This window comes from Channa argus, chromosome 17 (genome assembly GCF_033026475.1).
Source record: "Channa argus isolate prfri chromosome 17, Channa argus male v1.0, whole genome shotgun sequence".
NCBI classification, from domain to species: domain Eukaryota; kingdom Metazoa; phylum Chordata; class Actinopteri; order Anabantiformes; family Channidae; genus Channa; species Channa argus.
Genome location: NC_090213.1, coordinates 881,166 through 908,485, shown reverse-complemented (window position 1 = coordinate 908,485; position 27,320 = coordinate 881,166). Strand labels below are relative to the sequence as shown.

The window sequence follows — 27,320 nt, the reverse complement described above, 5'->3', positions numbered from 1 at the left end:
GCTGCACACGCCAACAGACTGACTGAACTTATCCTAATGGCCAGTGACCTTGTGGGGACGGAGCTGGAATCTTTTACTGCAGTGTCAAGCAGAAAGCTGCTGTCCAAGCTGTGAGGGATGATGCACCATGGTTTCCATCCTCTGCATGATGTGCTGCTGACGTACAGGAGCCAATGTGCAATACTGAGCACCACAGGAAGTCATTTGACTTTATATTTAATTTTTATTATCAAGTTGTAATGCACAGTGTCTTACTACGTGCATGGAGCCTCTGGGACAAAGCCATTTCCCCTGTGGGATTAATAAAGTATTTGTGATTGCGATGAACTGAACTGTGCATTCAACTGTAATATAGGGATGTCGCCATTTTAAAAGTGTCAAATGCTTTAAATCACTGAACCATTTAAACTTAGGTGCTTCCTGAAAACTGCAGCTGCACCAACACCAAGCAGTTAGGAAGAGAGAAAAGTGGATTTAAAAAAGAACAAACACCCAAAGGACATATATTTAAGACATGGTCAGTCAAATCAGCATTGTTTCTCATTCTGAAGCAGTCTCTCTTGGAATTTTAGCCCATAAATGCAGCACGTTGAAAACTTTGGTCTGGTCACATTACAGGATAAAACCTGATGCTGTTCCAGACACAACGTGAAGAGAAAAAAAAAAAAAAAAAAGAGATGCAACAAGGAACCTAAAGATCTCAGAGCAGTAAAATCTCATCTTATCTGCTCCTTCTCGGCTGCCACTGGTTCACCACATTGACCATCAAGAGTCTAATTCTGGTGTTTGACAAGATGGACTGAACTTACTGACATTCATGACACCTTTAACTTCGTCTGTGACTAATGGAGAAACGTTCTACTGCTGATCTCACTGAAGCATGAAATGCATCAAACTAATGTTGTTTTAATCATTGGACATGTGTGAAATGCTGCTGACAATCTAAAGTCCTGCATCCGCTCCAACGTGTCAGAGCAGAGAGACCACAGAGTGTCATTTTAAAGAAACCACTTCCTGGACTTTGAGTTTAGAGAAGTGGAGCTGAACATAAAAATAGAAAGACGGAGCAGCATGATGGCTGAACTCACATCTTTATTTCTCATCCTGATGCTTCAGTTCCCAGGTAAAGATTCACTGAAAACACTTTTAACACGGACACAGTAGTGAAGCTGGCTGGAAACAAAACTTTAAGATTTTATTTTTATTTCATAAGTGAAGTACAACAAGATTAAATATAGGTCTATGAGACTGTCACAAGACAGGAGGAAGCAAAGTGTGCATTAGAAAAGTATTGTTGAATAGACTACAATGATCTCCAACATATGGAGGATAACGTCTGATGTTCACTATTATTTAATCAAATGGAAACGTTTTCTTCTCGCTATTAATGTTTTCACCTTGACTCTACTTTGGACGTCATAAGGATAAAAGCTTCTGCCAAACGACTTAACGTAAATGTAGAAATGTCATAAATAGACAACGGAGCCACATATTGTGGATTTAGGCTCAAAGGCCGATGAGGGTATTTCACACGTTTAGAACAGTCCCAACAAAAAAGCCAAGATCAACCTCTGGCAGAAGAACCTCTATAACAGTAAAAGAATATTTGTGGTTCACTTTATTTTACACATGTTCCTCCTTATTCTCTGCAGCAGCAAATGGCCAATATCCGTCCTTCACTGTCAGAGAGGGACATGACGTGACTTTACCATGTGAAAAGCTAACAAATGACTGGGCCAAATGTGGCGGTACCACCTGGGTCTTCAGTGGTTTAAGGAACAGAGGTTTAGAAAGGCTGGTGGATCATGGGAAGGTTGACAGAGAAGCCGAAGGTAAATCAGACAGACTGAGTCTTACAGCAAACTGTTTTCTGCTTATTAACAACGTCACAGTCGGAGATGTTGGACATTACGGCTGCAGACAGTTCGACAATGCAGGAAAACAACAAGGTCTGACCTCTTGGCTTCAGCTGTCCGTCGTCACGGGTGAGCGTGTACGTCCACATATTTGGTTAAGAAAACGGTGCTGAAGTTAATGTGACTCCTGTTTTTCTCTCCATCATCACCAGTGACTGAACAAAACACCCGTGATGAGGTGACGTTAAACTGCTCCGTGTCCACATATGAGTGGTGTACACACACCCTGAAGTGGCTGTTTGAGAGTGAGGGGAAAAATTTGTCAGGCATGAAGACGGCACAGAGTTCCTGTTCGGCCTCTGTGACGTTTCCAACATCTCACCTCGGTCAGGACTTACTGACATGTGAAGTGATGCACATTTCCACTGGAGCTGTTCAGCGGTTTAGAGAAAGAGAAACAGGTGAGAATATGATGGAGTGAACTAATGTTTATTTCGGGGCCTGACATAGGGGCATGTTTTCGATTGTAACGTGTAAAATTATTATCTTGCCATCACTGCAGAGCGACAGGAAATGTAGGGGAAGCCATTAAACACAGGTCCCCACTAAAGAATCGAAACTCGTCGTCACCACTGAAACGTTTAATTTAATTAACAAATGTAATATTCAATTTCATTTTGATGTCCTGCCATCTTTACCTGTGCTTTGCAGATGATGAACATGAGGTTTTCTAACTTTTATTTATTCAAGTAAAAAAACTACAAAACAGCTAATTCAACAACAATGAAGAAAATGGCATCAAAAAGAAAAAAAGCCACTGCAAAGAGGAAGTTTATTTTCTCCTCTAACAGGAAGTTGTGGAGCTTCTTATTTATGGTAATGTTTTGTAACGACGACTAGCTGAAGTGCTGTGAGCATAGCAGAGTCTTGGGTAAACATGAGCTTAGGTTGGATATTTTAGCTATATTTAAAATATTTAACTGGGACAATATAACTGCAGCTCCTAACAATATCATTTATGAACTTATCTTAACTATCATCTGCTCAAAAATCAGACCTATGTTATACTTTAATGATCACTTCAGCAAAAAGACTTGAAACTCCTACAAATTGTTCAGAACTCAGCAGCTCGGCTCCTGACTACAAACAGGAAGTTCAGCCACATCGCTCCTTGTCTTGCATCTGTACGTTGGCTCAAATTTTAAGATTTTATGGATTACTTGTAAAGCTCAGCACGGTTTTGCTACGTCTTATAGTTCTGATCTTTTAATACCATAGGTATCATTACGAAATTTAAGATCATCACACAGTGGATTGTTGTCTGTTCCAACTTCCCAGTTAAAAACCAAAGGGGGATCGAGGATTTTCCATCATGGCTCAAACTGTGGAATAACCTGCCTGAGGAAATCAGGCTGTTTGACTCTGTCATCGTTTAAGTCTCGTATTAAACCGCATTTTTATCGAATTGCCTTTTCTGAGATGTTTTAGTATAAATAGTATTTTCTATCTGTCATTTTACATTTTACTTTGTGCTATTTTTTTTGTTTGTTTTTATGTTTACCCAGATTTTGTTTATTTTTTCCCTTTTTTACTGTACAGTACTTTGTTTGATAAGTGCTTTATAAATTTATTATTATTATTATTATTATTATTATTATTGTCTGTGGGTTTAACAGCTCTAATATAATCTGCTGTTCAGGTGAAAATGGAACAAGGACAGCAGCTATGACAGAAGAGAGCCACAGAAATATGGGTGAAGTTTTAATCTTGAATATTTCCTCTCATCATCGCTAATATCAGACTGTGTTGAACATTTTTAAATTCTCTCTGCAGGTTGGTTGTGGTTCATCATCCTACCCGTGTTTTGTATAATAGGAAGTGTAGTCGCTCTCATCATATGGAAGAAAACCAAAGGTGAAAACTTAACATTAACATTTGATGAAGCAGGGTTTTTGATAATGAGGCTAAAGTCTCTCTTTTTTTTTTTTTTCCTCTGTTCTTTTCAGGGAACAAAACACAGATGGAACAAACCCCTGTGAGTTTAAACACTGATGTTTCTACCTTTAAACTTTGCAGCATATGAGCTAATTAAATTACACAGTGCACATTCATTTTAATAAATCCAGCTGACATGTTTTTTTTTCAGATGCCTAAAGATGAAAATATAACCTCAGTGATCTATGAAAACATTGGAAACGCTTCTGCTTCTGTCAGCTTCCACTGATCAACAGCTTCAGCATCAACTCAGCACAGAGTCACTGCAGTAAACATCCAAAGTCATTACGTCGCGTCCAGGCAAACCTTCGCTCTTCGAGCTTCTAGAAACTTTAATAATAAAATAAAATGCAGAAATTAGCTGAGGCAAAACAGTCCCAGTCAACAGACAGTCTGACTTTGTGGTGTGGCCAAATCCAGAGGGAGGCAATAAAACCCAGGGCTTTGTTACACAGTGATCATCTAAATGGTTATGTATTGTCTGATTGAGAAATTACTAGAAAGACAAAAACAAAACATTGATGTAGATGTGTTTGTGCAGTGTTGAGCTTTTTGTGGAGGCACTTTCTGGAATGTTGAGCAAACCTTGTCTGCAGCTTAAATGAACACAACCAACTCCACTTTATGTGTTCAAACATTTTCTTACTTTCTGTTTCACTGTGTTTAGCCTCAAAACCCCAGTGTAGATTAGACTTGTGACTAACAGTCCAAAATGATGTAACATCACATGAATCATAGAAGTGAAAGTAAGACCAGCATTTGGAGAGTTGTTTTTGGAAACATCACTTTACAGTTTTTTCACAGACAGTTAACAACCCTGGCATCAGATTGTTTGACAGCCAAGGTAAGATTTGAATTTGTCAGACTTTGCTCATTCCTGTAAAACATTATCAATAAACAAAGAAAAAAATGAGTTAACATACAAGAGGAACTTCTATGATCTAACACCGTAGTTAAAAAGTATTAGTGAAAGTTATTGTATTTATTCTAATCTTAATTTCTTGTTATAATGCTGCCTGTATCAGTTTATTGCAAAATGCTTTGAATTAAATTTGGAAAAATGCTGAAGCAAACATGAGTTCAGAGTGAATTTACTTTCCAGCAATGGGCCAACGATCCTTTAAAGCTGCGACTCCACCTCCACCCCCATGTAAGATTATTAAAAATGTATAGCATGTTAGTTAACATTCATTGAAATTCACAGATTGTTGGATAATAAAATTATTTCTTCATAATTTGTCCTCATACGCTCAGTTCTTGAGAAACCATGGAGGGAGATAAACTGGGGGTAAGTCATATTTCCTTTTCCCCAGTTTGCAAATATTTTAGTCCTTTAAGCTAAAAAGTCGATGTCTCTTTGTGTGAGCAGCGACAAACAAAATGCCCTGGAGTATGTAAATAACTACCAGCCTCAGACGGAAAGACAACAGCTCAGGATTCTTCTTTATGGACTTGTTGGAGCGGGAAAGTCGAGTTTCATCAACTCTGTCAACAGTGTCTTAAGAAACAGAATGTGTACCCAGGCACTGGTGGAAAGCACCTCGCATGGCTCGTGTACCAAAAGGGTAGAAAGACTCACTGTACTTCTTTTCTCTGGATATTGGTATTTGTGAAACAGTTCTGTCTCTAACTGCTGTGCTAAAAATCCACTGACGTCTATGTGACAACATTTAGCTTTTAGCAGTGCCCGAGCAAACCTGTATGATCTGTTTGAACTGGACTCACTGAACTTGAATATTGGCAGCTTTCCACAGGTTCTGTCACCTCTGTGGTTAATGTTACTTCATAATAATTTTAATGTAAGCATTTTTACTGAATGCCTTTTCTGACCCTTAGTGGCCTAAGTGCACAACTGTGGACTTTATATAGTGTGAGCATTATTCCAGGTGTATTTTAAAATTTACAAAATCTAAATGAGGTTTTGTGCAGAGAAAACAAAATGTACTCGTGATTGAATTTTTGTGCAAATATTCAAAATATACATATGTAAAAAAATTGTTTTAAAATTAAATTAAATTTAAAACAAGTAGATTTTCCTTTACCCAAAATGCAGCAGAACTGGGCCCTAAAAATGGTTAACAAAAGGTAGTGAAACTGAACTACGACATAAGTTCTGACCATCAACAAAGACCAAACCCATCTGACTCACACAAAAAGCAGAACATGCTGACAGACACAAGGGGCAAACATTACTCTGACTAAGCAAACTGCAACTAAAGTCACTTTTCTAACAACCCAGCAATTCTGTATATACAAAAATAGGAAATAATCAGACTGACTAATGTAGAAACGTTATAATCCCTGTCATCTGCAGCCAGATCTGCATGTCTCTCTGAAAGGACTTCACCCATTCACAGTGGATAAACAAGTGGTTTAAATCTTCCACAGAAAATCCTCATGTATTTGGTGTATGTCGTTTCAGATTTAGAAATGAACCTTTTACTTTGGGGGTAAATGAAATAATGAGGAAAACGACGTACATAATAATTTTAAGGTAAAACAGATCAGACCGATATAATAAATGAAATTTTCCCTTTGTGGTTCACAGTACACAACCTACAGGATCCGAAAAGGAAATGCATGTTACCCATTTGTCTTCACTGACATGATGGGCCTGCAAATGATGAACAGAAGAAACCGAAAAATCCACGTGAAAGATGTCAAACGGCTGTTGAAGGGACACATAAAAGACGGATACACGGTGCATTTTTAAAACCCATCAAACGTTAATTTAAAAACAATTATTCTATTAACCTTGACAATTGTCTTAAACTGCGTGTGACTTAATTTTTTCAGTTCAATGCTGAGTGTAAGATTTCAAAAGAAGATCAATACTACAACCAAACTCCGACTGCCAGCGACAAAGTGCACGTTCTGGTTTTTGTCATCGATGCAAACAGAAAAGCTTTGATGAAAAATGAAGCTGTGGAGACAATTCAGGACATCAAAGATGAAGCCAACGAACTGGGTGAGAACAGGTCTAAATTTTATTTTAAGTGATAGAATATTTATTCTTTTCTCCTGCAGCCTGTTTTCCATTCTTACAGAAGCCGTTCGCCGTGATTTGACTCTCAGCTGTAACCGTTGTGTTTGTTCCTGGTAGGAATTCCTCAAGTGGCCATTTTCAGCAAAATCGATGACACCGCTGCTGAGATTAAAGAGGACGTAAAGAATGTCTACAAGAGTGAAATGCTAAAGGAAAGGGTAATTATGAAGATTATTAAGCATAACTGCCAATACTTGGTCACATTTGTTCTGAGCTGTCATTTGTTTGGCCTGAGATGTTGGGATATGAAATTGCAGATGGAGCAGTTCAGTGCAGATGTCGGAATTCCAATGAACTGCAGCTTCGCCGTGCAGAACTACACCGACATCAACTTTAACAATGATGCTGACGTTCTGCTCCTCAGTGCCCTGAGACACATCATTGACTTTGGAGATGACTTCCTCACCAAGATGCTGGAGGATCAGGAACATGAACTGAACAGTGTGTGAATTTCATGCGGCACAGATACCACTGTGACATTCAACAAGGAAAAAGAACCAAATACATTTATATTTAGCAAATTGGTTAAACACACAGATTTGAAAAATAATATGTATGTGCCTTCATACTGTCAGAGTTTATTTCAAATTAGCCAACCAAATGTTTCCAGCGATGCTAAATATTCCCTTATTTGGTTAAAATGAGGCTAAAATATCATAACTGTAGTAGTGTCACAAATGCACATTCAACTAATTCTATTTGGAAGTTTTACTCACTGTGAGATAAATTTCTCTAACAAGCTGTTACGCTGCCGTTTTTAGTCTTCTGCAAAAATATGATTAGTAACACTCAAGATTTACTAATAGCCAAGTACTGATGTTCACTATTAGTTATGTTGACTATAAATTAACAACAGTTTAGCAATTCGAAGCTAATAATTGCCTTAGTTGTATTAGTTAAAGGTTGATGGTAACATGTATGTATTGAGGTTAACAGCTGAGACAGTGTGATAATTATTTACGGAAATTGATTTTCTATGCGTCTGTCACTCAACTTTTGATTTCTTTTTGGTAAAGGTTGAGCTCACGTGATGTATGAGATTTGCTTGATCTTGAAACATATCAACTAACCTATATATTATTGTGTATGTTAAACCGTATCAGCATTACTTGATCATATTTAACCATTTATTCAGGCTCCTTATGACCTTTGTTGTGAACATGGGTTCCTTAGGTAACGCTTCATAAATTAAATAAAACCATAATTTAATAACCTTTAAATAACCTTGATGTAAAGTTGAAAGCATGTATTCAATAAGTAAAACAATAAGTTAATCTGACTAAGTGTTGCCTAATGACAGTTAGCCAGTGAGCAATGGTCCCCACGCATCCCTCCCACTCCTCACTCTCACACAGCTGTATCTCTACACTTAAGCATGATTTGCTCAGCTCTGCATCAATATTAAATTAAATAATAATGCTAGAAAACGTTTTACCCTCATGATGGCTGGAAGCTGTGCCTGACACTCTGGGGCTGGGACTCGTCAGCCAGTGTGTCCTGCTCCACTGGCATTAGTACATCGGCTTACTGCTGAGAGAGACCCCTCTGATTGGTCGTTCAACTTTGGGAATCAGTGCAGGAGAAGAGACCTTATTAATAACAATGCCGGCACAACTTCTGCTGCTGTAACTTCGTATTAGATATATACTGAATTATTAGTAGTCATAAAGCATCTGTTTTGCTCGTCTAATGATTTAATTTGAGCAACTGTTTTAAAGAAAGCAGGTAAATGTGATCTAATCAACATTTAGAATTTAAATAGTACTAGCAAGAGGATGTTAGTAATTAAGAAAAACGGGGTTAATTCAGAGATTCAGATCAGCCACAACATTAATACCAGCTTGTAGTTTTAATATAAAACTATGATTTGGTTTTAATAAGTTTTACAATCATTTGGATGTAATAAATACTGAGTTAATAAATGTTGATGTATCAGTCCAGGTTCACCACATGTCTGCACATAAAAGGTAAAATCAGCTCCACCTTTACCGACCGTGACCTTTGACCCTTATTTTTACTAATTACTCTACATGTTTTGCGATATTTACCATAATTACCAGAGAACAGTATTTAAAACACACTGTTGTCTTAGTGCAGTACTTTTACTTTTGAAAAAACAAAATTTGAAGTGGTACTTGTGGAAACCTTTTTTCCAATAGTTGAGTACTGAGTTTGTGTACTTCTACCTCTTCAGTACACAGTGTGTCATATGTTGCTGTGCAGCTGTAGACTGCTCAGTGGGGCCATGTTGACCCTGGTCCTGACTCACCTGAAGCAACTTGCGCTTCAATAACTTGTTTAAGGACATTTTAACATTTAGATAGGAGGAGGTGGGAATCGAACTGCCAACCCTAGGACTGGTGGATGACTGTTGTACTTCCTCAACCACAGTCACTCCTGCAGCTTGTGGTCAAACTGTTGTACTGGTCTAAAATACATTTTCTCCAAATATCACACGTGAAATGTTGGACCAAGCTGAACAAAAGCTGCATTTTGAGTTTTCCTGCGTAACTTTTTCAAATCTGTGATGATGCAGATTATTTTATATGAACTCACAGAGAATCTGTGGGATGACAACTAAGTTCATTGCAAGTCTTCATTACTAACTGAAGTGGATTTGCCATCATCCCACTCATTTCCAGATATTTGTATGTGACTTATTATACTTCAGAGGTTCAATCTCAGACTCTGCTCCACCATTACGTCTGTGTAAATGTACCATAACATCCATCAGCTCAGATTTAAATGACGCTACATTTATTGTAACTGTAGCTGTGGACAAATATGAGCCTCGTGTGTTTTCAGAGGTCTCCAGCAGAGGGCAGCATGTTGTTATTTTCTGTCAGGAGTCAAAGTGTAAAAACTCACCGAAACAACTAGTCCACTATTATTCTCTTTACATATTGTAGTAAAGGTGAGGTACTACTGTAAATACATACTGTAAAATGTACTAACAAAGTGATTTCTCTTAATAACTGATAAAAACAAAGTCTTTAAACACTATTGAACTTGATGCTGTTGAAAACTATCCAGTCCAGATGTGTTTCACATGTGGCTCATTACAGTTTACACAGTATACAGTACACAATGCTGTGCAGTAGTATTGGGGACTAAAAGTAAAATGGGGCGACAGGTAAAACAAATTGACCCCACTTTACTTTCTCCTGAGGACACTCAGTCATTTGTACATAAAACTGCTTCCACCTTGCAGTGCTGGTAAGTAACTGTACATTTACTCAAGTACTAGAGTGTGTACTTTGTACTCCAACACATTTGTTTGTTAACAGTTACTGGATAATTTCCAGATGCAGTTTTGTAAAACAAAACCTGATTAAGTAAAAAATGACAATTGACTAAAAGATCAATTAGTGTCTAGAAAAACTGAATGTTGATGATGTTTCACAGATTTCTGAAGTGGCTTTCTCGCATCTGTACATGAGTTAAACTGAACATTTGAGATTTCTGCATGTAGAAACATGTGGAATAAGAATGAACACATAAGTACAGACATTTGATTTTGACATCAAATCTGGTGGGTTTGCTGATCTACATCCAGCCACAGGTTTATTTATAGTACATAAAACCCATGTACAGATGTCAGAACAGCTTTTACACACAATCAGGTTTTAAGTAAAAATGAGGGCTGTGGGATCTTTAATATTGCACCAATTCACTTGAGTCTTAAAATTGCAGATGGCACTGGAGTGGACTGAATTACCTTATGTCAGAATTTGGAAGAAGGAGCAGTGAAAGAAAATCCTGTATCAGAACCTTAAGGAACAAAGGATATAAGTTTTGGGACCGGTGACCCTTCTCAAGAACAGCTCTTTCTCCATATTTCAGTCTGACCTGATTCCAAACAGCCCTGAACGTCATTCGCAGTGTGCTGTTTGGCGTCTGTGTGGTGTTTTCGTCTGCTGCTGCTGCTTCCTGACCCAGTTTCCCTGCTTGACTTGACGGGCTGATTCCAGTGCTGCTGTGGGAGGTCCCCGCTGGGTCGCCTTCACACACCACTCAGCGAGCTCACTCATGTGCAGGAAAGGCTTTGCTGTTTGCTGGTGAAAGGCTGCTGCAGTGCAACCCGTGCTCCCATTGTTACTGCAGTGAACTTCATCTTTAAAATCCTGATTTAAACTGTTCTCTACTGTCAACAGGCCTATTTCCATTCTTAGATTTTTATGCACATTTGAAGTTGTGCATCAAATAGCCTGAGTGGCGATTCTGGATAAGTTGTATACTTGGCTGAAGAGGAACAGTTGTATCAATACCAAACATCGTGATGTACAGGACATGGAAACATCAGACTGTGTGAAGTGGGGAGGAAACTGTAAAGAAATGTCACATTTCCACCAGGTTTTCCACCTAATTCTCTGTCCTTTTGCTTCAGCAATGATTTAAAGACACAAACTGTTGAATTGTTTCCACCAGTTTATAGATTCCTGTTTCATCAAAATAAAAGTAGCGTTCACCTATTAGTCCTTCCTGTTTGTAAAGGAAACACCAACAAACCGAATGACTTTGATAGTAAAGCAAATTCTGCAAGAGCTTTTATTTCTGCGATTCATAAGTGACTGTCTGGACACTTATTGTTGATGGACATCTGTTAAACTGGGTTATGACGTGGGTGTAAACTATCATACAGGCAACTTGGGTCCTAATTTGAGTTTGTTTCTTTCATTTTTTTCCCACTACTCACAAAAAGTTAGAAATATTTGACTTTTGCATGAAACTTATGGAAAATGTAAAAAGTTGATGCTACAGTTCAGTGGTAATTTCTTCATCTCAAACAATTTTATGAAACAAAACCTAAGAACAGTGGTGAATAAACCACAACAAAAAATGTCAATGTCTCAGGTCGGTGTCGTCTTCATCTCATGATGTCAAAATGTGAACAGCATGTTGAAGTTAAACACAAAGTGTCATTGAACCAGAACATTCAGTGGTCGATTCACGGATCAGACACGATCCATGAATCACCTTGGTAGAGAACAGCATATTATGCAATAAGTGCTGAAACGCTGACCAGTTGGACATGTGCAAATTTAGTTGTTTAGTGTGTTTAAGGTGCATTCTGAAATTTCATCCAAAGTCAAATATCCCTATCTTTTTCGGAGTAGTGTATAGAATCAGCAGCTCCTGTCTGCTGTGAACTCAGTGATGTCAAACAACTGTCACTGGAATTCTGGGATACTGAATAAAACTTGTTACGCAGGTCCAGTAGGTTCTGGGGTTGACTGTAGCTCAGGTAGAGCAGCTGTCCACCAGCCCCAGGGTTATTAGTTCGATCTCCATCTCCTCCGGTCACATGTTGAAGTGTCCTTGAGCAAGACACTGAACCCCACCTTGCTCCTGGTGAGTGTTGGCCAACGGCACTAACCCTAATCCGGTGCAGCTGGCCTGCTCTCACCTGCACTGCATTCCTGAAGTAAATTCATGTTACTGCAGCAATAATATTAAGGATCCAGTTCATTTGTTACATAAAACACTTCGTACAACCACCAGCTGCTAACATCCCAACAACAAACACACTGGTGTTGGAAACTCCACCTCCGTCTTTCTGCGTCTCTCTAAGCTAAGATCAAGTGCATAATAGTGAGAATCAGGTGTATGTGCATTGTTGGATTTTTCAAATGGCTCGTCACAGTGTGTGTGTGTGTGTGTGTGTGTGTGTGTGTGTGTGAGACTCCGTTTTGGTTCAGTTCAGTGGTTGATTTCATGCTGTGTGTGTCTGTGCAGAGCAGATTGCAGGTGTCTCGCTGTGGTAAAACTTTAAAGAAGCAGGTAACGATCATAGTCTCTGACAGTTAAAACAGAAAGAGTGAACAGAATAAATGAGTGTTGATAATTTGTGTTTCTCCAACGTGAACATTTGTTGGTTTGGACTGTTGGTCAGACAAAAATAACATTTTAACATGTGCACTTAGATCTATTTTTAATAATGCTTTAATCTTTGCTTCCAGCTCAATAGGGTCTGTCTGTGGGGAAACACTGTACGGTTTTAAATGGGGGGGGGGGGATTAATGGACTAGAGATTCAAAGAAACTATAAGGGCAATATGTTTCATGTAAAACATGAATTTGTCAGTTTTAAGTTGATTCTTTTCCTCCACTCGTCCTCCCTGAACCATGGACCCCAGTCCACCGGGAACAACTGCCCCGGACATGTGCACCTGACCACGGCCACGCAGCTGGCATCAGCCACGGTGTCGGACGGGGGAGACGTTGATATTCCCGAGAGATTCCCAACTTTCAAACTGGGAGGACTGGTGTTCGTGCTGGAGCTGCACCATCCGCATAAGCATGAATAATGTGCATCCTGAAGCGGATCCGGAGGACATGAACACCACGGCTGGAGAAAGTGGGACGAGGGGAGACGGCGCAGATAAAAGGCCGGGGTTCGGTTCTAATGTACCCGACATGGAGATGCTCAGCGTGCGTAAAGTGAAAACCCTGGGCTGCAGTGGTGGAGAAGCTACTGTTGCTGCTGGTACTGGTGCTACTGGTATTGGACCTCCTCCTCTTCCTCCATCCTCCTCCTCTTCATCCCATCGCCACACACCTCCGCTCTTCACTCAATTTCTCCAGCAGCAGCGCAGCCAGAGGCAAAGCCACAGCAACAGCACCACAAACAACAGCAGCAGCAGCAACAACAACATCATCATCCAGCGGGGAGAGGCGCATCATGGAGGCGAGGAAAACATCGTCCTGGTGGGGACCAGCCGAGCAGAGGAGCGCCATCAGCAACACCAGCTGAATACTAGTGAGGAGGAGGAGGAGCGGATGGATGCCAGCCTGGGATCAGCCACCAACAGCACCAACAACAACCCTCCTCCGACTGGGACCAGCTCCGAGTTTAATCATTATTATGGGAATGGAAGAGGAGGGCCTTGCTTTGATCAACATGGCGGACAACAAAGCCCAGGGACTGGGGTAACAGCGGCTCTCTCGGTACACAACGCTATGGATCAGGTTCAGAACTCCCACGAAGGGTTCAGCAACAACAGCCCGTACAACCACTACCCGAACTACCGACCCGGCTACGGGAATAGTGGCTATGGAGGCATGATGAGCCCCTCACGCCAGGGGAATAACCTGATGGGCCTGGGCAGCGGCAGCTCGGCCAAAGCGGCTATGGCTGCTACCAGCTCCCCGTCTGGAGGAGGCGGTGTTAGCGGCGGAAACGGCGCAGCATTTCAGCGGTTCCCCGGACAAGGTCAGCAGCAGCAACACCCGTCAGGGGCTACGCCGACTTTGAACCAGTTATTGACGTCTCCGAGCCCGATGATGCGGGGCTATGGAAGCGGGTATCCCGATTATAATCACCCTAACGCACAGCCACAGCCGAGCATGGGGATGGCTAAAGACATGGGCTCCCAGTACAGCTCGGCTCCTCACGGCTGGGGAGGACAACAAAGAAATCACCCGACCGTGAGCCCAGGGAACAATGGTCAGGGCAGCGGCAGATCTCAGGTGAATAATGCGGTGTTAAACTCTGGTCTGTCGTTGCTGACCGGTGATAAAATCAGCAGACAAACCGGAGATCAGCGTTTCATTACGGCTAACCTGCTAACCTATCACCCCGTTAGCCGCCATGCTAACGTCAGTTAGCGGAGGAGCTAGGTGTATTTTTTTTATTTTCCACTGCAGATATTCGTCTTTTACACAAGTTGACATATATATATTAGATACACATTGACTAATAATCAGTTAACGTTCCGTCTTTAATACGTTTGTGACAAAAACATGAATAAATAACGGCCACAGTTGTCAGTGAAGGCAGGGTTTCGATTCGATGCCCAAGGTGACTCCGTTTTTAGCGCGCTAGGCTACGGCTAAGCTAACGTTAGCTTTTAGCCGCCGGAGCCGCACAGGCCTGAAGAATCTGCTACATTCAACTGAAAGTAAATCGGGTCAAACATCGTGAAACACCGTGAATGTTACATTCAGCTGGTGTGTCGCTGAATAAAAATTGGAACGCGTTGACATTTAGGGACAGCACTTGACAATTGGCAGGAGCCGCCTGTTGTTTTTGACAGCTCCATTTCACTGACACCAACTAATTGCTCCACGTATGCTGGTGATGTGTTCTGAAGTCAGACGACGTGTTGTTTGTGTTGCTGACCCTTCTGACATGTTCAGACACCGCAGCGGGCGGAGAAATCAGCGTTTATCAGCGGTTTGTTGCTGTTGCTGCTTCGCCCCCGTCTGGCTCCCGTTTAGCTTGTGATCTGGCCTCGACTTTGGTGGCAGGGAGCCCATTACGGCCCCATGTCCACACAGGAGCTCTGACCTTCACACATGCAGATTAGCCATGTGCCCATTACCACCAGCATAACACCGGAGCTAAGTTTCCTGAATGCCCCTCCAGCTGCTCCGCAACATCAGCCCGGGCCTACAGGAGGCCTCGGCCCGGTGCAACGCTAATTCCTGCTTCGTGAAGGGGAAACTTTCACTATAAGCACGTTAAACGTAGAGGCTTCTTGGTGCCTGGTTTTCTCTAATATAATGGTTGAAATGTTTTTTTTCTGAATATTTTTATTGTCAGTTAACCATTCGATGATATTTGTATTTAATTTCTATGGTCAAATGAGTGAAAATGCCAGTCACAACAATGCAGGGCCCAAGGTGAGTCTGCAAACGTCTAGTGATATTCAGTTTGCTAACATGGCAAAGATAATAATAATACTTATTATTATTTTTATTATTATTATTACACTAATCTGTAATAAAAAGGGATAACTATAGATTTACAGGGGTGAAAGACCCAAGTAAAACAAAGTACAGCAGTGTAGCTAGAAAGTCCTAAATAAGCCACACAATTACTATCAAAACCTGTTCATTATTTTCTGCTTGGTTAAATAATCAGTGAACTAATTTCAGAGAGCTGCGTTTTGTCCAGCTGTTTGTCAAAGACTCCAATCCAAAGTGGCTACAAGTACTGTAAGGGACAAAGCAGCAAAAGTCAGTCAGGAAGATGACGTTGGAAGGAAAGAGCCATGAAGCAGGTTCTACTTTCTTGACTGTTACTTTTGCTAATTGTCTTCAGATTATGATTGTGTCTGTGGAAGTTGTCAGATATTACCAACAAAAGGACTTTACTTTTCCAGACATGAACAACATTAATACGCCCACAGAGTTAAGATTGACACTGTGCCTGTGTTTGAGCACAGACAGTCTGCAGGACTTCTGCCCTGATGGCAACAATGTTCAGTTTTTAAACAAAGCAGCTGTAAATCCTAAGATTTGTGAACCCAAAACCATCCCCATATTGTTGGTATTTTAGTAGATTTGAGTTGCTCTACCTGCAAACAAGGGAGATTGATAAAATATTCTAAAAACAGAATTTGGAGTCTTTCTTCACATTGTTGAATGCTCTATACAGAAGAGCCAGACTAGAAGTAGTAAGTCTCTCCAGGAATTTGAGTTAATTTACAGTTAACTTAATTTTGTGTGACTTTGCATATTACAATATCAGAAAAACATTGCAGGATGCATTACAATTTTAAAAAAAAATCTAAAACAAACATTAGGTGTTTTACGCCTCATCAATGACTAATTGGTCCATAAACCCTGGGAGGGATGGAACAGCCTGGGCAGTAAGCAGAGCTGTAGGCTAAGCTGTACAATTTTATTGGTTCACATTTTATGCTCTTTGGGGTTATTGTGAAGATTCACAGATTAATTGAAATCAGAGATTGTGCGCACACAGTATCAGGTTATCTACCTCTAAAGGCCAGAATCCCGTGGAGCATCCCAGGTTGTTGCTTTCCGACACTGCGGACCAGTGTACATCAGCACACAGGAGGCTGGTATGAGCTGAGATCTACTTGCTTTAATGTTGCTTTTGGTCTTCAAAACACATTAGCTATCTAATTATCAGTGCTAGAATGAGTCAGAGAAGAGATTGATTGAGTTGGCATTCTCTCTGATCAATGATCCAGTCACCAACAAGGAGGCTTGTATTAGCATGACGCAGAGCCTCAAAAGCAATCAACATGCCACGGACCCAAGCAGAGCCCTCGTGCTAGATGCTTTGATGATGAAATTGCAGCGTGCACATGGTTTTGAGCCTCATTTCGATGGCATTATGAATCGAGCTTAATTTAGTTCTTGCATAATGAATTTAAACCAGGGAAATCAGTGTTTCCATTTTCTTTAAAGATAAATCCCCCACGAACTAGAAGTCATTTAACAAACTGTACTGCTGTTTTAAAAGCATTGCCATTATCATCAAAGCCTAAATATTCCATCCACTGCCTCTTTATTGCACTAAGATTAAAAAGCTTCTTTCATAATGATTATTTATTAGGTCATTAAGGTTTTTATCCACGTTTTAAAATTACATTTCAGTTTTTAAACTGTGCACTTTTAATAGTTTACAGTGTAGGCATTTATTTGTGTAATGAAGTTCCATCTGCTGGCCATGGACTATAACATGCAGTTGAAAGGGCGAGAAAAATACACTATTGAAATTGAAATTTTGTCCAGTGTCTGGATTAAACTGTCTTTCATTTTGGATTTGGACCAGTGTTCATGAATGTGACTGTAGTCATTTGTATGTAGCCTGAGATTCTGTCAGATGTTGTGCAGAGTGTCATTAACAGCTGGGTTTCCCTTCTGTTTACACCTGGATTATCGATCAGGTCTTCTCCAGTATAACTACAACCAGCTGTGTGAATGTGGCAGAGCTCCAGAACGTTTTAGTGTTTGTTTACGCTCCTCAGCTGACTAATGCGAGTGTGTCATCCAAAAGAAAAAAAAGAACAGGATTAAATGTCTGGATCTTTTTTGTGTGTGTATGAAATCCATAAATGGTTTCTATTTTTAGCTGCAGTGAAACATCTGTTCTCACTGACTCACTTTTCTCTCCTCTTATTATGTCAGTGTGTCAAACACAGTGTGTGTGAATATTAAAGTGTACCCAGGCGTGACTGTTGACTCTGGCTTAAAGTGGCCTCCCAGGCTTTTGGATTTCTCATATTTTGCCTGAGTGCTGTGTCTGCTGAATCTGCCCTGACATGAGAGTTTAGGCCCAGTTGTGAGGTTTTTTGTCTTCGGATTATTTTCTGAGTAAGGGTTTAGTTGTTTTCACATTTGATTTTATTCAAGTTTATGAAAATGTTAGAAAACTAAATTTGGTTAGTTTTCATTATTTGTGTTCAATAATATCGCAAAATGCACTTTGTCACTGTGATTCCAGTTATTTATTTCTCTCTCTCAGGGGCCACCCATGGACCCAATGGCGATGAAGCGGTCTCAGCTCTACGGTATGAGCAACAACCCCTACTCCCAGCAGCAGCCGTACTCTGGTCAGCCCTACGGCTCCCTGTCCCCTCACCGATACCCAATGGGGATGCCTAGCAGGGGGCAGATGGGGATAGGAGGGATGCAGTACCCTCAGCAACAGGTAGGGTAACGCTCAGTCTGCCTATACAAAATGCTACAGAAGAAAAAGAAATTGTATCCGTGTGTCAGTGCTTTCTCTATCACCTTATCCCACCGCAGCGTTGCAAGAAAAGTTTTCTCTATTCATAGATTAGATGATGTTTGGGTCTTACATTTGGCAGTTTATTAATTTCAGATATGCGGGACGGTTGTTGTAGTTTGGATCATGCTGTGTGATTAAAAAAGTCAAGAACTTTGTACTTTTTAATGGGAACACTAAAGCTTTGATGAAGCCAGTCATGCAGGTCATGGTTATTGTTGGCAGGTGAACTTGATCACATTTAGAAAGCACTTAAATCCTGAGGCTATATAAACTTGGCCTTTGTCAAAATAAAAAGTTCCAGTCACAAAACATCTACACCTCACAGAGCAGAACAAATGGAACATGTGCTGCTGGAATGTCTCGAGAACCGTGAACTGAATCATTCTGAATGTGTGAGCAGCCTCTCAGAGAAGTTAAACTCCCCGCCAGTCAGTTAGAACTGAAGAAGCCTTTCGGATGAAACCTCTTTAAGAACCTTGTAGTCCCAAGTCCCATTGCCACCTAATTGCACTTTTGTAAACTGTTTTCAAATTTCAAGCCAGTTGTTTCTTTGTGGAGCTGATTCACTGTCTCGTCATTGTGGACGAGCCGCTCTGAGGACAACACAGCTCTTTCAGAAAGAGCTGGGCTGGGTCAGGCTATTCCTGGTGCAGACTGGGTTCAGACTATTTTTAGATTCCAGACTGCTGCTGGTTTGGGTCTGATGCTGCTGCTGGTGAAAAGCAGACGGGCACCTTTTAGGTTTATCAGTGTTTATTGATAACTGATGTTCCCTCTAATACATCACAATGAAGAAAAAAGAGAAATATTTTTCAGTAGCTCAGATCAGACATAGCGGATTCTAAATCAGATAAAAAATGTTGGGTTCATTCTTATGGTGACCAGTTTCCAGGGTGGTAGTGTAAAAATAGTTCATACCACTGATGCAGCACAGTCCTCACTCTGCAAGTTCCAACCCATCATACGTGCATCCAGAAAGTATTCACAGCACTTTTTTTACATTTTGTTATGTTACAGCCTCATTCCAAAATGGAGCAAATTCATTATTTACCTCAAAATTATACAAACAATACCCCATAATGACAATGTGAAATTAGTTTGTTTGAAATCTTTGCCAATTTATGAAAAATAAAAAACATAACTATTCATGGCGATGACAGTCAGATTTGAGCTCTGGTGCATCCTGTTTCCACTGATCATGCTTGAGAGGTTGCTACAACTTGATTGGAGTCCATCAGTGGACATTTAGTTGATTGGATATGATTTGGAAAAGCATACACCTGTCTATATAAGGTCCCACAGTTAACAGTGCATGTCAGAGGACTAACCAAGACATGAAGTCCAGGGAATTATCTGTAGACCTCCTAGACAGAATTGTATCAAGGCACATATCTGAGGAAGGGTACAGAAAAATGTCTGCAGCATTGAAGGTCCCAATGAGCACAGTGGCCTCTATCATACATAATTGGAAGAAGTTTGGAACCATCAGGACTCATCCTAGAGTTGGCCCGCTGGCCAAACTGAGCAATTGAGAGAGAAGGGCCTTAGTCAGGGAGGTGACCAAGAACCCGATAGTCAGAGCTCCAGTGTTTCTCCTTGGAGAGAGGAGAACCTTCCAGAAGAAGAACAGACTGGTAAAGAGAGGATGTTGGTGCTGACTGTTCGCTGCTTCTCAGAGCAAAAAGTCCTCTGTTTTTATCGTACATTTTGCACTTCTGCTCTGCAAGGTGACTGGCTGAATGACCTGGTTCTGATAACCTTGAGAAGTGAGAGTATCACTTCAATAGTACCGTCACCTCAGATAACTCCTGGTGCTGTGTGATTTTTACCAGCACCCATTTGACGGTGCTAGCACTAGCAGCTACTTGGGCTAAACCTATAATGGGTTTGCTCCAATCTCCACAGTTCCTAGATGGTACCTGTTGTTAAAGGATGCTTAAGCTTTCGAATACCATCTTCTGGCTATCTTGGTTCGCGTAGTTGTTGTCCAACGCTGTGCACCAAGACCGTGGCTAGCAGCCAACACCGGTTCCCCAGTTGAGAAAACTGGCCGGATCGGTATCATGTTGACCTACACTTCTTTGCAGCTTCATCCACTCAACAATAATAATATTCCATCTGGACTCTCCGCCATCATAACAGAGGGACTTCTGTGCCGACCCCATTTCATCCACAGAGGATCCCGACAATGTTATGTTTTGTACAAAAACATTAACTCACTTCTATCGCTCTGCGCGTCCCATTGTCATCAGAGCACCACCAGCATTGGGTCTAATAGCGCAGGGCCCTCATATGCACGGCTAGATGGAAAACCCATGATAGATTACAGGGTCCTTAGTCCACTCAGTAAATCCTACTCCGCCTGTCACATCACATTGGAACAACTCAATGTTCAATAATGGTCAAATAAATCTGCACGTGTCTGTGATCACATTTTGGAAAAGGGAATAGACATTATGCTCCTCATAGAGACCTGGCAGCAGCCTGAGGAAAACCCTGCTCTCAAAAAGGCCATGACGTTAACTTTGCATTTTTGGGTTTTAAGATTAAAAATAGGACATTTTAAGGACTAATCATTTGATCTGTTTTGTCCTGGGTTTAAATCTCGACAGCCTTTGTTGCAGTTTTTTCAGATTGCGTTTAATCTCTCAGTAAATGGTAAATCACTGAACATTGCAGAAACCTGACTGATAGTCAGGTGAACTCTCTGCAGGTGGCTTTCTCCTGGCTCCTCAGCTTTTGTCAGGTCGTAGATTCTCCGATCACCTGGAGCTTTTACTCTGACAATCCTCTAATGTCGTCTCACAAATTCGTCCACTGAAAGGTTTGTCACCACAGAGCAACAGCAACATTATTACAACATTACAGTTTGACAGAGGTTTGAGCTTGAAGGAACTGTCAGTACTGTCATCTCTGCTCAGATGAAGACAGCCATGGAGGCAGAGAGTCAACGTAATGACTTTTATCTGTGCGAGGCACCAGATGGCTTCAGGTCTCTTCCTTTATTACCTCTCTGGTTTCAGATGAAATTGGATGTGAACCAATCAGCTCCCCTCTCTGTACTGGTTAGATCAATTATGGTTTCTGCAGCTTTCCTGTCCACAGGAAAGTCTCTTTAAGTCTCTCAACTCAAACAGCAGACGTATTCTTACCCTTAAGGAATGGCTGAGGACATTTTAGAAAACGCACCATTTTTCTGTCTATGTCTAATTTGTCCAAAGCTGAGCTGAACTGTGCATATTTTAATGAATCATATGATGTAAAATGTGATCAAATCCGATCCTCAATTATGTTTTGTCTCAGCCTGCTGGTGTCGCTTGTGAAAAATAATTTTGGTGAGAGGTTTTGAATTCAGATGCCAAGTTTGGTAGAATTCAATGGATTTACTAAACTCTTCTCATGATCAAATATCAGCGTAGAAAACATTCAACAGCTTCTCATTTTTCATCCGTGCAGATGCTGTATTTCCTAATTCAAACAACAATTGTTGTTTCAGCTTCACTGATCACATTCATTTTTTGAGGAACTTGTTAAAATGTCTCTGCTGCCAGTGTCTATACTCAGACAACAATTGTTTGTGGTCCAGAAAATCCAACAGAGTGATATGTCTTTGCACTAGAGGATCCCATCATTTCAGTGTCAGAGTTACATTTTCCCAGAACTGAAGCTCATAAACTTCACATGTTTGAAACAGAACCTCCAGGATTAGTGCTGAAAAACGCAGTCAAATTCAGTAGGAAACAGCAGATATTTCACTGGGTCACAGACTTGTGTAATCTACTGCTACTGTAGTACATATACACTGCTAAGTCACATCATTAACAGCTGGTGGTTTTATTCTAAAATTAAGTTAAAATAAAAATGTGAAGAACTAATAAATGCGGATGTATCGCTGTGGGTTAACCAGCTGTCAACATATAAACTGGTTAAAATCAGCAGAGATCCTTGACCAACAGAGATCTTTGACCCTATTTTATTTTTTAATACTGTTCATGTTTTGCCATAATTAGTTTTGTCTGATAAGTAGTTATCTTAGTTAATTACTTTAAAATCAGAAATGTAGATAGTCTGGTTCTTTTATTTGATTAAAAGGTTTAAAGTGGTACTAGTAGTAGAGAATTATTTTAGGCCATACTTACTCTTCACTTTTGAGTATTTAATTTGTGTACTTCTACCACCTCTGCACACAGTTTATCACTTGTTGCTGCATATAGGGCTGTGTAGCTGCAGACGTCTCAGAGTGGACATGCCGACCTTTGTCATCCATGACATTATTAAGACCACCAGTGTTAATAATCTGTGTGAGAATTGAGTAGCTGCATGAATTGAATCAAGGCCAAAAACTGTATTGTAACATCCTTCATTTTATATTTGTCATTTGTTTTGCGCAGTTTTTTTTTTTTTTTTTTTTTCTCTTTCTGTCAAATGGTTCAGATGCAATTGCAATTATATTTAAACATTTCTTTTAGACAGGACACAGGAGACCAAGAGAAAAGGCCAGGCCGGAATTAAACCTGGCTCATTATGTTATGTGAGATGCATCTTAAGCATTCAGTTATGAGAGTGCTAAAGAAATGGTCTGTGTATTTTCAACACACTTTTTTGTATTATATTAAGAGTCTATAATCCAATAGTAGTGACAATAACTGTCCCAAATCTCAAATTGTCTGACCAACAGTCTAAAAACCAAAACTATTCAGTTTAAATTGATATGAGACCATAAAAAAATGTAACTTCTCACAATAAACAAACTGCAGTCAAACTCAATAATTAACACATTTACTCATCAGTCCACCTTCACCTTGTGGCCTGTGTTCAATTTTCCATCAGTGGCACCACCCAGTCAGTCTGACTCACAGCCGACACCGGCTTTCATCACCACACTGTTACACCATGGTTGCTGGGTGCCTGAATATGTGCATGAGTTCCTCTTGAGCAAGGCAGTTAATCCTCAGCTCCTCCAATGCGGCTGCTCAGAGCTCGAGCTCTCACTCATTGCAGAGAGGTTGCCTGCTATTGCATGTTGTCAGGTTTTTATTCCTGAGGAGGGTGTGTTCTTTCAGGGGGAGAATTTTTGAAGAGGAAATGTCTGTGGAAGGGATATAAAGCTGGAATCTCAACCTGTGTGTGCACCTCTTGTAAGCATTGCCATAGCTGATCTTTAAATTTAATACTTTGTCTGTCTCAACATCAATCTGGCATATGAATAGTGGAGTAATGGATGCACAAAGGGGACAGAGACAGTCAGAGAACAAGTACATTTCTCAGGGGATGTCAGAGATTTTCAGGAAACTAAACAAATGGGCAACATTCTAGGAATAAGAGTGTTTTCCAACTTGTTTCACATGTACTTTGAGTAGAAACTGGAGTGAGGAAAAATGTAGAAAGTAGGAACAATGCTCAGAACTCCTGATCCTTGATGGGCAAGCGTAACAATTTAAGATAATTTGACAAGGGCCAAATTGTGATGGCAAGACATGTGGGTCAAATCTGATCCATGGAGGCCCCACCTCACAACTTACAGGTTTTCAAAGATCTGGTACTGACAGCTTGGTGGCAGATACCACAGCATGATCATGTTTATGAAGCCATTACAAGATTATAAATTGGGGCTATAAAGAAATGATCAACAGCAAAACCAATCAGTTGCTCAAAGCTCCAAGACTTTTGACTGCATTTACCTTCTGTTCTATCAGCTACAAAGACTTTTCAGTCTTTGTCATCCTAATGTTTTTCTCTGTGTCTCCTCAGATGAGTTCTCAGTATGGACAACAGCAGCAGCAAAACATGGGGGGTTATTGTCAGCCAGGTCAGCCACCGTACTTCAGCCCCCCACAGCAGCAGCCTGCTGCCCCCAGCCAACCGCCATACATGCAGCCCCGCCCGCTGCCACAGCAGGTACGACTGAAATTGAAAACTGTCCTACTGTTTCCTGCAGGATGGTGATTGTCTGAAACACTTCCCACTGATGTTTCTCCATAAAAGCCTTCCACGAAAACAGAGGCTTTCAAAACAAGATGTTCAAACAACATTTAAATGAGTAGAAATGAATCCCACATAATTAACATAAACCTAGAGAATTTTGAAGGGTTAAAATGTCTTCGTGTGACTTCATGCAGGAGGTGCCCCAGGAGGCGTATGGAGGCCGGGGTCAGTCTGCTGCTATGACTCCTGGGAAACCAAACCATGAGGAGATGAGTCTGAGTCAGCAGGAGAGACCGTCCAGTCTGCCGGTGAGTCTGAACACAACAATCGCATAATAGCAGACGGGGGCCAGTGCTTTATAAATGAGGGGAGGGATTTTACGAACAGTTCTAACATACCATAGACCTCACCGGACGTTTATTCTGAAGTCCATTACAGTTTTCTTTCTCAGATATGATCTTGTGTTTAATTCAAATAGCCCCCATTCTTTTTCAGTGTCAGCCAGGTCACAGCAAGATGATTATAACGACTGTATATATAACGACTGTATATATAATGACTGTATATATAATGAATTCTCTGAACCCTGACATAAGGCTGTCAGACTGCACCAGTAGCCTATTTAACCTTTAGTGCTGCAGTCATTATTAAATTGACCACCTGATTTTAGTATTGTGTCTTAGTGTATAGCTGAACATAGTCAGCTCAGCAGAATGTTCCTGGTTTAGGTTTAATAGTGTTTTGTGAGTACACAGAGTAAAATAAACCACAATTTCCTTAACCAAGAAAATACTTTTCAGATTCAGAAGTGATTCAGCTTGGACACCATGCTTACCTCATTCATAGCTCATTCCTGGTCTCTCTGGTGTTATTCATGTTGTTGCAGATATTTCAGTTTGTTAGAAAACGCTCAGGAACGGTTTTAAAGCTGCTTGAATAAAATCACCTCAGGCTTTGACTGTGAATGCTCCCTTTTCTATCTCTCTGTCTGCACACTGCAGTTTCTCCCTATGCTTCTTTTTTTTTTTTACCCCTCCCCATCTGTCTGTCTCTCTCTCTCTCTCTCTGGTTTCTGTTTTACGTCATCATCCCTCCATCACTATTACACCTTCTCCCTATATCTTATTTTAATTATTCTTCATTTCCTTCCCTCTCTCCCTGTTACTCTGCTGCCATCCTATTTCCCTCTGTTTTTTTTTTCCTCTTGCGATCTTTCTGTATCGGAGCATCCTTTTTGAAGTCAGGGCGCTGATGCAGTTGCCATGACGACAGGTGGATGGAAGACGGGTTCTGTTGTAGGAAGAGAGAATAAAAAACATCAGCAGAAATCAGTTGCACTCAAAAGCCTCACTACAGCCTCCACGATGGTCAGATTAGTTTGGATATTTCCAACACATTCACTGGCTCTTTGTTTACTCTGTACAGTTTTATTTTAATGTATTAGCCTTAAGCCTGACATTGAAGAACTGATGCAGGTTTTTAAACACGAAAAGGCAGAGCAACAGCGAAAAATGATCTGGAAAAGATTATTGAATAATCAGTATTTTCTGTCAATTGACTTATTGACTTAATTCCTGATGGTCAATATTTATATCATGTAACTTTGCAGATTGTGAACTGTGCCTATGCGATGAAGCTCCAGTACACAATATGAAGAAAACTTTAGTTTGTAGGAGTGTGTGCGGGTCTGTGTCTTCTGTATTTCTGTTAAGTGAAATTTGGAAAAAATACTACAGCAGAGACGATACTGTTGTAGCAGTTTATTCCACTATTTGTGCTCGTCAGAGAAGCACAAACTTTAAAATGATTGCACTTCTTTTCCACCTTAAGAAGAGAGAAGCTTTCCCTGTGATGCATCCCGTGCAAGATCTGTTCCAAAAAACAATTACATCTTTGACCCAACAATATAATTTAACAAACTTGTTGTAATCAAGTGTTAGAAACATCTCTGCACATTCAGAATATGCACATTTTGGTCTGAAGACTCCTAAGAAAACCTTTATAACAGTTTGGGATATCTTCCACATTTCTGCATAATGTTAATGAAAAAAATTGCTCCCGCTTCTCAAAGACGGATCCATATTAATATTATCCATATTTAAACCTGTCAGACTCAAGCCTGGAGCATGTGCAGCATTGTATTGCTTTAGATTTGGTCTGAACAAAAGTGAAAGTTTTACAAATGAGTCTGGCTTTGTAGTGAACATGTTGTAGGTCATGTCATCGGCAGTTTATTCTGGACAAGTACAGTTACATAAATTGACATTTTGCATCTCTAGTGTGAAGACATTTCCTTTTGTATGCAGGCCTTTATTCAACATGGAAACTATCGGTTTGTGTTGGCTGGTTTTTAACTCTCTGCTGGTCAGTCTGACCTGCTGCAGTTGTTCCTGTACAGGAAAGCTTGTATGTGTGTGGTCGACACGTCACAGCACAGCCAAGAGAAAAATATCTGAATTACCAAACCGAAGAAGAGGAGAGGGATGGGGGTGAAAAAATAAGGAAGCTGATTAAATGAGCATAGAAGCAGGGCAACAAGCTAAACTAAAGTCAGAGAAATGTTAAATGATTATGGGGGAATGAGTGATGATGGAGAACAAAAAATGAGAGAGATGAAAGACAGAACAATTAGAAGAGAGGAGAATGATGAAAGAATGTAGAATGAGATGGAGAAAAGGGACAGGAGGTTTACAACAGAGGAAAGAGAAGTAGAAGGTTAGAAAAAGAGAAAGTTGGGAATAGATGAAAAGGGAGCAAGGAAAGAATCAAAAAGGAAGAAGGCACAGAGAGAAGAAGAAAGGGAGAACACAATTTAGAAGAAGAGGAAAGGATGAGAAAGATGATGAGGTGGTAGAGGATGGGAGATGGGCAGGTCCCTTTCCTCCTCCCCCCCTTTTTTCCTTGTGTCACTTTGTTTATTGTAATTTTTTTTATGGTCCCCTCTTTATTCTGTCCCCACACTTTCTTTCTTCTCTTTTATCTCATCCTTGTCTTCTTTTTCCCCTCATTTC

General features: G+C 40.5%; 3 protein-coding genes across 6 annotated transcripts in view; all 3 read left to right on the top strand.

Moving 5' to 3' along the window:
- Positions 1 to 1,045: 1,045 nt before the first annotated feature.
- On the top strand, positions 1,046 to 4,143 carry LOC137102978 (uncharacterized). Its single transcript, XM_067482931.1, has 7 exons — positions 1,046 to 1,123; positions 1,653 to 1,985; positions 2,069 to 2,317; positions 3,556 to 3,609; positions 3,690 to 3,770; positions 3,863 to 3,891; positions 4,003 to 4,143. The coding sequence occupies exons 1-7, from the start codon at positions 1,072 to 1,074 to the stop codon at positions 4,078 to 4,080; spliced, it is 876 nt and encodes a 291-aa protein (XP_067339032.1). The 5' UTR covers positions 1,046 to 1,071; the 3' UTR covers positions 4,081 to 4,143.
- A 417-nt stretch (positions 4,144 to 4,560) lies between these two features.
- LOC137102977 (interferon-induced protein 44-like) lies at positions 4,561 to 8,176 on the top strand. 2 transcript variants are annotated; one of them, XM_067482929.1, is made up of 8 exons: positions 4,561 to 4,695; positions 4,954 to 5,001; positions 5,106 to 5,139; positions 5,221 to 5,416; positions 6,400 to 6,552; positions 6,648 to 6,819; positions 6,955 to 7,055; positions 7,155 to 8,176. In XM_067482929.1, the coding sequence occupies exons 2-8, from the start codon at positions 4,956 to 4,958 to the stop codon at positions 7,344 to 7,346; spliced, it is 894 nt and encodes a 297-aa protein (XP_067339030.1). In that variant the 5' UTR covers positions 4,561 to 4,695; positions 4,954 to 4,955; the 3' UTR covers positions 7,347 to 8,176. The 2 variants fall into 2 exon arrangements, with proteins under 2 accessions (XP_067339030.1, XP_067339031.1); XM_067482930.1 differs by lacking the exons at positions 4,954 to 5,001; positions 5,106 to 5,139; positions 5,221 to 5,416 and having other exon boundaries at positions 4,579 to 4,695.
- Positions 8,177 to 13,140: 4,964 nt separating this feature from the next.
- arid1b (AT-rich interactive domain 1B) overlaps positions 13,141 to 27,320 on the top strand; it is a 40,128-nt gene continuing 25,948 nt past the window's right edge. For all 3 annotated transcript variants that reach the window (XM_067481093.1, XM_067481095.1, XM_067481094.1), the window contains exons 1-4: positions 13,141 to 14,366; positions 18,118 to 18,303; positions 24,136 to 24,282; positions 24,504 to 24,617. In XM_067481093.1, the coding sequence (XP_067337194.1) occupies positions 13,197 to 14,366; positions 18,118 to 18,303; positions 24,136 to 24,282; positions 24,504 to 24,617 (1,617 nt within the window). In that variant the 5' untranslated portion in view covers positions 13,141 to 13,196. The remainder of the gene's footprint in view (positions 14,367 to 18,117; positions 18,304 to 24,135; positions 24,283 to 24,503; positions 24,618 to 27,320) is intronic.

Bases quoted from the DNA above. Each gene is read 5' to 3' on its own strand.
- LOC137102978 (XM_067482931.1), top strand. From the start codon at position 1,072: ATGATGGCTGAACTCACATCTTTATTTCTCATCCTGATGCTTCAGTTC. The intron at 3,610-3,689 runs GTGAAGTTTTAA...TTCTCTCTGCAG, and splicing joins AGAGAGCCACAGAAATATGG to GTTGGTTGTGGTTCATCATC. The intron at 3,892-4,002 runs GTGAGTTTAAAC...TTTTTTTTTCAG, and splicing joins CACAGATGGAACAAACCCCT to ATGCCTAAAGATGAAAATAT.
- LOC137102977 (XM_067482929.1), top strand. From the start codon at position 4,956: ATGGGCCAACGATCCTTTAAAGCTGCGACTCCACCTCCACCCCCAT. The intron at 5,140-5,220 runs GTAAGTCATATT...TTGTGTGAGCAG, and splicing joins TGGAGGGAGATAAACTGGGG to CGACAAACAAAATGCCCTGG. The intron at 6,553-6,647 runs GTGCATTTTTAA...TAATTTTTTCAG, and splicing joins ACATAAAAGACGGATACACG to TTCAATGCTGAGTGTAAGAT.